Source organism: Rhagoletis pomonella, unplaced genomic scaffold, assembly GCF_013731165.1.
Source record: "Rhagoletis pomonella isolate Grant_MI unplaced genomic scaffold, Rhpom_1.0 Rhpom_scaffold_00010, whole genome shotgun sequence".
In the NCBI taxonomy this organism is placed as follows: Eukaryota; Metazoa; Arthropoda; class Insecta; order Diptera; family Tephritidae; genus Rhagoletis; species Rhagoletis pomonella.
In genome coordinates this window covers 5,322,161-5,333,202 of record NW_023458564.1, presented here as the reverse complement: position 1 = coordinate 5,333,202, position 11,042 = coordinate 5,322,161, and the positions used below count along the sequence as shown (strand labels likewise).

The following is an 11,042-nucleotide window of genomic DNA, read 5'->3' as shown; positions in this document are numbered from 1 at the left end:
TCGGACCCAAGGCAAGTGGGAAAATCGGATTCAAAATTTAAAAGGGGCCAATTTTGACCCCAAGGACTAATGAGGGTTAAATTTAAGTGGGTGCAAATTTCAAGACGCTAGAAAATCGCGTTGATTTTTAATATTGTTTTTTGTTGTTGTCGGTGCTAGGCATTTTCTTCCTAAAAGTAATTGTCGAGTTGATTACACACAGGGGAAACATAATAAAGGTCTTTCTTTTGCCAAAAAATCAAGCTACTAAAAAAGAAAATCGATGGACAGATAAACAAGTTGTGAATGGTCAAATGAAAATGTGCAATAATTTTTTATATGAAATAGGAGCAGGAATTAATCATAAGCCGTATCGTACATGGCCGTACTCGTCCATGGCGTATGAGTAACATTTTCATGTCAAAGTGTGACTTTTTTCAATTGTGAGGACCCCAATACACTGAATACCCAGTCGGCAAAATGAGGAGCGTTTCTAAGTAAACGTCTTCAAGAAGGGATTTTTGAATTGAACCTTCTCTTTGGAAGCTTTATTAGAGGATTTTCCAATAGCGCAGCCATTCGAAGGCACACGTGAATGTGTGTTTCCAAGGCAACCAAAATCACATAAAAGAAAAAATCGCAGTAGACGCATCGGTTAATGTCGACTGCAAATTTAAATTCAAACTGTTTCATTATTATTTCATGTGAGTTTTTCCCTTCAAAGTGAAGCTGAATCAGAAGACCTGGAAACTCTGTTAATTCCATACAAAATGAAAGGTAGTAAATAATCGATAACGGAAGGCCTTTCGCTTCAAAAGAGCCGAAATTAGGGCTCCAGGAAGACCTTTTGTTTTTTTAATTTCGTCGACTGGGTAATTACATATGTACATGTAAATGTAAACAGACTTATGTACACACAATTGTACATATGGACGATTATATGACTGGCAACATTACATTCGTACGCATTTTTTTTTAATATGAATCAATTATGCAATAAAAACAGAAAAATACTTGGGTTTTTAGGTAATATGTTTCAGCAAGATCAAATCTATATCTCTGTGGAAAAAGGGTTTAATAACTCCTTTGGTATCAAAGTTGAGGGCATTCGAATGTGCTCTGGCAAACGTTACACTATTTGGAAGTTCAATGATGGGTCGCGTCAGAAAGTATGAAATTTTTGCAAACTGGGTGATCAAATATTGCTAGTTTTCCAGCATGTCATCTGCAATGAAATGATAATACTATTAGTCAATACAAAAATTTTAAATAAAAAGAAAAACACTGGCCCTGTTACACTTATTTATTAGGAAGGCAACTAAATCAGCTACGATTTCTTTTATTCTATATGGCATCAGTATGATAGCGACAACACTAATAAAACGTATTATATATCCATTTGGAATGGGTACTTAAGTATCCGAAAAACATCTTTTTTAGTTTTGTCACTGGCTACGTTACAATTAACATTTGCGGTACAATTTATTACTGCTTAATAGGAGTTATATACAACTTTTTTGCTAACTTGAAACGTATCTTTTGGCTTTATCAGCCAAAATAAATCAGCGAAAGCTTATATTTTTGTACTTTTTCTTGTTGTAGTACTGTAGTTTAGGTGCGTCACAAATCTTTCGACAAAAGGAGCAAAATAATTAACACAGAATGCTTCGACATGATAAAAACTAGCGTCAGAAGTAGCTGACAGGTATAGAGAATACCAATAACCACCAATACGCACAATATTTGAAAGAAAGAAAAAAATCGGACTGGTTTACTTTTCTGCGGAATCGACCTATACAGTTAGCAGCATTGGTAGAAAATAAAGGAACAAAGCACAAAAGACAAATGCCGGCCAGAAATTAAAGAAGACGGGAGTAGTCAGTCGACTATTGCAAGAGTAGGAGCTTGGGCACTCATAGCGTAGGCTCTACGTCCTGTGTAAGGTATTAGGAGACGGCCAGGCACTACTCCCTATCCTCTAGAAATTTAGTCAGGTATTTAGAGACGGGCAGGTTCTACTCTCTCTCTTAGATGGTTGCGGGTATTAAATACATTTGGTTGCACGGAGCTACACCCACCAAACGGAGCGGAACGGGTAGCTTCTGCTCCCATCCTCTTAAGTACGACCGAAACAGACTACATAGTACTTGGCTGTCAATTTAAACGAACTGTGTTTGTGGAGAATCCGACAGCCGATAAGCATACCCCAGCATTAACCCGGAGTTAGTCACAAATGGCGCCCGAGCAGGGATATGACTAGACAAGACAAGACTAAACAGTGAAGGTTAAACGTGAGAAAGGACTTCAGAAAGAGCAGAAAGTGAAAGTGCGAGAAAAGGCTCTACATAGAGCAGAAATGAGCGAAGACCCTGGAGAGAGAAAAAAGCAAGAACACCAAATGTGCATACAAGTGCAAGAAATGACTCCAAGTGCTAAAATACCTAGGAAAGGGCAATAACTAGCAAGGAGCAATGAAGGTGGTGAATTTGTCGTGGGAATATTACCTACACAAGGAGGAACTCGTCGAGTACGGATAAACGGTTTCGGGAATGTTGACGTACTTCGGAAGAGGCTAACCCAGTTTCTATCAGAGGTGAAAGATGACTCAAAGTACACCGGCCCTCTCACGGAACTTGCCGCGAGGCACGACCCGGTGTTCCGATTTCCTTCCGCGCATCGAGGGTATCGCAGCGCAGTCCAGCAGCCACGGATCACCACCAGCACACCCCACTCTCATAACTCATTTCGAACCGGGTTACGCCACAGTTGCTTATCAACCGAGTAAGAAAGTGGGGGCTAAAGTTTTATGGCATTAAAGACCCCCTAGGGTTGAGGAGCTAGCCATAACTGATACAGATCGAGCTCTAAGCTGGTTCCGCAACAACAGCAGGCGACAAACTCAGCCGGGTGTAGCGAAACAGTCGCAGCGATTAGCAATTGTACATCAATCCGCGTGATTTTGCAACGCTGGGGGAGTTAATAAACCTTTACGAAGATTTTGAAAATTTTATATCCGGCACCTTCTACGGCACGAATCTCACACTAAGGCCTTTAAGTATGCACCGATTCCACAGGTGCGCCGAGAAGAGCGGTATCACGCTCTGAGACCAACACCGATGAACCCCACTAGTGCGAGACCCTGGCAGCCCAGAAACGACGACCGAAGAACAGCGCAGAATGATGCAGGCCCGATAGGCCCGAGAACTACATGCAGGCGAAGCGAAGAGAGTGGCCAGGTTGCGTGCAGAAGGATGCAGGAAAAGGATGTTGGGTCCCGCCCAGAAAGCGAAACACCAAACCAGGGCGTCCTTATGCTAAGACGAAGGGCGTATCGTCGCGTCCGCCACACTATAAAAGACGCAAGTGCAGGCGATAGTAGACACTGGAGCCATGAGGAGTTTCATTAACGACGCGAGCGGCGAATACTTTCCACGATTGAGGGTAAAGATGGTGGAAACAAGGGTACTGATGCGACAGTCGGTATGAGTGACCAAGCCTACAAAATCGAGCTTTTAATGCCACCAAAACTTGCAGGCGACATTATCATAGGGGTGGACTACCTCTCCCAGGCGCGTATTTGCATACGCTGCGGAGGGGAGTCATTGACGCTAGAAGCGCCTGATATGTCTTAACGAAGGTCACGTGCATCACTATGGCTGAGCAAACTTGCAAGAACTCCGACAAGACCCCACAACCGCCAAACGTCCTTAAACCTCCGTTTAAGAGTTCCTGTACCACGAACTAAGCGTCTTAGAGGAAATGACAGGTACATTCAACATAGCCACGCACACAACAACAATGACCGCCCTATTAGCCAAGGGTTACTTCCCGGAGAACCCACGCATGCATGAGATCATCAGCAAAGAGCGCCAGATGGCAGAGCCCTGCAAATGGCTGGAAGAGAAGATAAGGGAAGTAAAATTTAGCTCCGTTAAATTAACAGATTACACTGTGGGAGACGGTAAGCTCTATTGACACCTTCCTGCCCACGTTGATGGCCAAGACTTCATCCCATGAAAGTTGCGCGTAGCGAAGAATCTGCGGCAGAGGGTACTGCATGAGGTCCACGAACCAACCATCGCTGGCCACATGGGCGAACGGCAACCGATCGCAAGATCCAGCGCACGATATTACTAGCCAGGCATGTTCTGTGATGTGCGTAAATACGTGAAAGGGTGTCAGTCGGGCCAACTATATAAACCCAGCAAACAGCCGACTTCGTTGAACCGATCCCGTGATGAAAACACGTCAGCACAATGGTGACAAATTCTCTAAGTGGGTAGAGATCATGCCCCTCCGGAGCATGTCATTTCGGGAAGGGAACGGTACGGAGCCATTCGGTATTCCGAAAAACCTGGTGACAGATAACGGAACGCATTTCACCAGTCAGGCATTCAAGAAGTTCCTCGAGCAATATGTGGTGAGGTACCAATTTTCTACTTCCTATATCCCACAGGAAAACCCGAGAGGAAACAAATAACATAAAAAAATTACAAGGAAAAATAAAAAAAAAAAACAAAGTTTTAGAAACAAACAAAAAAGTTTAAGGAAATTGAAAAAAATTTTCAAGGAGAAATTCTGAAAAAAAATTACATTGAAAAAATTTTAGAGAAAAAAATGTATGTATCACAATTTTGGGGAAACAATTAAAAAAAAATTGGGGAAAAATTTTAATGTAAAAATTTTTAAAGAAAATTTTGGGTTTCAAATAAACTTTTTAAGGGAAAATTATTGAGAACATGGTTTTAGAAATATTTGTTAACTACCACACTTAAAAATGAATTAAAACAATAATATCAAGGATTGCACTTACGTATCAACATTACTAACTTGTACATGCATAGCTGCACGTTTGATACGCTCCTTTGAAGTCACATATTTATATGCAACTGTTGCAATTTAATGCAACATACATACTTTTTGTTGTACTCTTTACAACAACCAACAGAAGCGAGCAAGTGCGTATTTATACGAGACACACGCACACACCTATGTATACCCACAATGTGCTAGCTTAGTGAAAAAGTTTGTTGAACAAATTTCCATTTTCTCAACTCTTGCTTTTTTGCTTAATTTTAATTATAATATTAATTTTTTGTGTTGCTATTCGACGTTGATGCTCTTAACCAACCGACGATGCTGTTGTTGAAAAAATACTGTTTCCTTGTTTTGCTCTTGCACTCCTTCATCTACCATATATAAATTTTGCTTTATGTTATTTACAGTTTCCACTACGACGGGAAATTTTCATTGTAACTTTTGTTGAAACGTAATTGTATTCACAACTTAAAAAGCGAATGGGGAAATATGAAATGGTTGTTCTGCGCTCGCACAATCTTTTTATGATTGTCGCCTCATTAACCTGAAAATAAATGTTGCGCATACGACACGGTGTTTCGTTGCTGAAGGAGGTTGTTGTCAAAAGTTTTTATCGTAATTTTATGCACCTTCTTATGTACGTTTCCTCATATTATCTTTACATACAATGTAGTTAAGTGAGAAAAGGAAATTCAAATGGCGCAGCGCAACAAAAAAACGACATACAACAGTTTGAAATTTCTCTTAATTCAACTGAAAAGAAAATAAAGGGGAACAATAATACTGCATTCGATGTGTTGAAAGCTTTTTGAATATTCGAAAAATTATTGGGCTAAACAAATGAATTTGTTAAAATTATCACAATTTTAAATTCAATTTATTTTCAGTCCTAGTCTGCTTCAAAACAAATAAGCCTATCTTTCTAAGATTTAAGAACAAATGAAGGCTCTACCCAATCAAATAACAGATTTAAAAAATATCACAGCTAATGTCATTCAAAATCGCAAGGCACCCAGTTATGACGGAATTATGGCAAAAAAGCAGCTACCTTTTAAAATATAAAATGATGCTTTAAATAGTAAGAGTCGGTTAGGACATTGTCAGAAGCAAAAACAACTATCATACACAGGGAACCAAACAACACCTCAGCACCATTTCTACATTAGAGAAAAGCACGGAAACATAGAACAGATTTAAAAGTTTATTTTTTTTTACACAAGGAAAGCATTCGAATGAGAGAAACACTGCACTTGAGTATTTTAAGGGTCTATCAAGCCTTCGATAATTTTATGTAAATTAAAGGGCGTATTCCTGAAAATACACATGCTATACTCGAAAGTTGCATAAGTCAGACAAACTTCTTTTAGAACAAAAAGCTACTCCATTCGTGCAGACGTTGCTACAGGGAGCGTTCTTTACCCTTTATTGTACCTTGTGATCTGCCATTAAGTCAGGCATTCATTAAGATTGTTTTTTTCATATAATTACAACCTGGTAAAGACCGTTGCTGAAAATAGGGAGTTCTTCGATCGTTGGTGCGTTAAGCGGAAAGATATTTTCCAGCAGAGGTGAATGAGTGGCTAGAGGAGCCTGCTGCCACTCCATGGGACCTAGGACGATCGCTGGTACGAGCAACATCGAAATTAGAAAGATTTTTTTCTAAAGCGATCGCCCATCGCTAGACTATGGCAAAGCTGCAAATGTAGTATTTCTGCTACGCAAAAGTTTTCCACAAACTCCATTCCATCGGTTCAGAGCTGCAAAATATTGTAGGATATTTGTGTGTCTCTTCTTGCTAGCTTGTGGCTATGTGTTTCCGAAACAACGCTTATCTAGTTTTGATATATGCGATCAGAAAAATTAAAACTGAGCCTCTGATGACTTGTGCTGCAAAGTTAGTGGTTATGCCTCCATTTTTCCCCTTAGAAATCAACTATTACTCTTTTGCCAACTGGATGAACGAGGTCAAGCTGAAGGCATACGGGTCGATGGACCTACAATTCCAACGGTAAATATTGTACCCAAAAATTTTGAAAACTTTCACTTTTTATCCGCGCATACAACCGCAATCGTAAATAAAGTACAGAGATGCAATAAAATTTAACACTCGTGGGCATGTATGTAGTAGTTGATATGCAGTAGATAAAGCTTCAGACGTATCGCAACGCGGGTTATAGGACTACCATGGGGTGCCTTCTAATCATGGTGAACAAGTTGTTGAGATACTAACATAGAAGCTTTACCATGGATCTCTCAAAGAACACATTTAGTCATACGGGAATTCTCACGAATATTTCTTTCTTCAAATCTAAGGTTCTTTAATGGCTAAATGTTGTTTAATCTGGCCACATTGCATCCAGCTTGAAGTCCTCTTCAAAAATCTTTTGCTGAAAAGTTCGAAGTGTCTTGAATAGAGTCGAAAGCAGCCCTTCCGCGAGGAGAAATGAAATTAGTAGGTGCTTCTGTTTTTTTTTTGTTGAAGCCTTAGGGTATACCTAATATATGGATTGGTTCCCAGTTTTATAATTATATCTGATTTAGTGTCATACAAGGAAGCGAGCGCTTTCCTAAAATAGCTTTCGATCTTTCTCTTTCAGTCCAATTTTGTTGTCTAGAATAAAGTCAAGCTCTAACACCTTGAGCTCATTTGAAAGGACAGACTATTTACCATTTGAAAAGTGGGTTTGAAATAAGGAGTTTTTTATTTCGTTGCGAAAAGTATCATTTCGCACTTGTTTGGGTTAAAAGTATACCTTTGCAAATTAATAACCAACTTAGATCAGAAAATACCCTACATTGCTTGTTTTTAACTCTTATTCATTCGGACGATTTTTTATTTATAAGTATATATGTGCTAAATACTTTATTTATATGCTTGTAAACACACATAACTATATATGTTTGTATGTAAAAACCCACACTTAACCTGAAAGCCACTTACCAACAATGTTTAAATTCACCGAAAAACTTCGCACTGGTTGGGTCGATATTTGGCACTCGTAAATTCCGGCATCACGCTGCTGTGCCCATTTTATTTGCAAAGTCCATTCATCAATGTCCCGATGATATGATGTTTGAAACCGTTGATCTGTAGTGTACGTATACGTGCCAACTGTAAGGATGTGCAGGTCCCGATGACGTATCCAGGCCACCTGAAATAGCGAGTAGGACAAAGAATTAGAACGAACAAAAATAAGAGAACATATTTACTTATATAATCAATACCATACATATTCATATTTATATATGGACTACGAAATAAAAATATGTGTGGTATTCGATTTTAGTTAACGCCTTCTGAAGAGATAACATGAAATGGCAGTAAAAGGCTACTGGACTTTTACAGTTACAGAAATTCGGAGTCGTCGGATGCAACTTCAAGAGCGCTAAGGTCAACTTTCAGTGGCCATAATCACCCCACCTGACAGCAAGTTATCAGTTTTGTAATGGCGAAGATGCGCCAGATTTTTGCAAACAGAATATCGCTGCCGTCACTGCATCTGTCGCAAACGATCCAAACTAGACGATTTCAAGCCGCGCGAAAGAATTGGAGCTTTCCAGAAAAAAGTGTGGTGCATTTTGCGAAAGAATCTTGCTTTGCATGCTTACATGATCAAGCTGACGCTAGATCTGAAGCGGCACGATCATTTTCTGCGCCGAGATTTTACTGATCGGGCCTGGATCGGCACCTTAACTACCGGGTTTCTTCCAAAAAACTTTTGTATGTTTTATAAAAATTTTATAGAATTTGAGACCAGAAACATCATTCCACTGTTTAAAAAAAAGAAAAATAATTGCATTATTTATTGCGGTTTTAATGAATTGCATGCAGCTGTGCATTCTTCTCACAATTTTATAACACTCAACTGCAATTATAATTAAGTGCTATTAAAGATATTTAATTTGAGTCATTATAAAAATTTCTAGGCCCTCTAAATTTAATTCGACATGTTTGCAAAATTTTTTTTTTTTTAAATCTGAGACGAAAAACAAGTACAGCGCCACATACCAGAGTTCCAGAAACAAGCACAATAAAAAATAAATAAAGTCTTTGAAACATTTTAGCCTTAAAACGTTTATTTAGGCGAAAAGTACCGAAATTACTAAGTTTTTCATTGTCACTGGAAAAAAAACATTACGGTTTTTTTTTAATAACTTTGGAAAGTTTTCAAATAAAATGTTGATATTAGAGGCAAGGGACATTGGCAGCAAATGCAACATATCTGTGAAGTTTCATATTTGTCGCAGCTATTTTGTAATTTTAGAAATTTTGCGATTTTTCTAATTTTGATAACTTAAGATACTTAGAAATTTTAAAATTAAATGGTGAAAATGTTTTTCTTGTCAAAACGAATGAACGAATTAGTGTAATAAAACTAGTGTGCCGCCAAATGAAAAAAAAAAAAAATTACCTTGAGTTAAAGGTGACTGATTTGAGAAACTAAAAAACCATTTTTGCAATTTTTATTGGCACACTCGAAATTCATTCTAAAATCATTTTATAAATGAAGAAAATAATATACAAGTGCATAAGGAATACTGTGTAAGAGTCTTCCACGATAATATTGAATTACTTTTAAATTATATGGCTTTCAAGTTAAGGTCTGCGAGTGAGAGAACGTGTTAGCTGACTGTGTATGGTGGGGCGTGACGTCAACCAATACCAGAATGAGAGAGCAAGACGAACTCGACAAGAAAAAGGGTAAGCATCGAACAAAAGGCAGTATTGCCAAGTTTTGAATTTGAAAAAGCACCAAATTTTTATTGGTGTATTTTATGGACTTTATATGCATACATAATTTTATTGTAAAGATGCCGATTTAAATTAATAAAAATAAATTTTTCTTGCACGACGTTCGATTTCTTCTGGCATAATTGAAGGTGCTACCGAATATTTTGTTGCCACTTGTGACTGTCACTGTGGCATGATTTTGTTTAAATTTTTGTAAAGTTGCTTACAACACTTATGATAGCTATAAATTTTACTTCCATTTTCTTAAGATTTTCAAATTTGATGTCTTCAAACTAAAAACAAAAGCACCAAAAACGCACAAAGCACCATAGTCAAAAATTTTCGCGTTTTGAATACCCACTAAATTTGGTGCGAAAAACATCAAGTTGGCAACAGTGAAGGTAAACAAAAGTATTTTATGACGTCAGCGATTGGGTGGATGCTGTCAAATCGACGAAGAGAGGGTTAGCGGTCCGCGAACGGCGCCACATTTCCTGCATCGTGCTACGGGGCGTATACGTTACACACACAACTACGGATGTAAGAGCACGAGTTGTTATTTTGACTTTCTTTGTATATCTTTTTGAAGTGAAACTTCTTTAGCGGCGGTTAGTTGGATGGGAGTAAATTGGCAAATTGGCATTGACAGAAATTGCACACGGAAAAGGTGCAACGGAAATTGCTTCCACATATGTTAGTGTTTGGCCGAGCTTCTCCTCCGATTTGTGGCGTGCGCCGACTCCGAACGACGATTGTATTTTTATAAGAAGTTATCTTTCATGGCAGAAATACACTCTGAGGTTTGCCATTGCCTGCCGAGGGCCACCCGCTATTTTTTTATTTACAGCCATTTAAATTTAGTGCGAAATCTTTTGCCAAAAAAAATCCCTATAATTTTTTCTTAAATATTCATCTGAATATCTTGTCGAATAGCTAATCGGCCATTGAGGTACTCTTCTACCCATATTAGATCTCAACTAGTGGAAGACTGTAGGAGAGAGCTTTCCTATATCTCAGATCAATACGTAATTACCCTAAATAATATGGTTCCTGGGACATAGGGACATTTACGGAAACGTGGCAGCGGACGAACTAGCAACGTGCGGCTCCGCACTGAATGTATCCCACAGGGTGGCCATGGGCGCTTCGCTCAGGGAGATAAAAGCAACAATTACCGAAATTTATTACTCGAAGGCTAAGCAGAGGTGGAACCCTACAGGATCGTATAGGATTACCCGGTAGTTCTGGGTGTCCTAGGACCCATTTAGACCAAAGCTCTCTTAGGAATGAGCAAAGAAGATATCTACTAAGTTACTGCAGTGTGCCCGTTGGTGTCGTAGTTGCGATGAATTTGGCTCAAAAGAGGCAGTCGTACACTTCTTGTGCGAGTGTCCGGCCATTGCAAGGATGAGGCTAGACACACTCTGCAATCCATTCCTGCAGAATGTTTTAGAGTGAAGCTGCCTCTCTCTGTATGACGTACTGAAATTCATTAAAGCCGCCAAATGGGTGT

The 11,042-nt window shown here is 38.9% G+C and overlaps 1 protein-coding gene across 2 annotated transcripts in view; it reads right to left on the bottom strand.

Annotated features, from left to right (window-relative positions):
* LOC118745958 overlaps nt 1-11,042 on the bottom strand; it is a 213,536-nt gene that overhangs the window by 29,302 nt on the left and 173,192 nt on the right. For both annotated transcript variants that reach the window (XM_036479639.1, XM_036479640.1), the window contains exon 3: nt 7,739-7,949. In XM_036479639.1, coding sequence (XP_036335532.1) covers nt 7,739-7,949 — 211 coding nt within the window. The remainder of the gene's footprint in view (nt 1-7,738; nt 7,950-11,042) is intronic.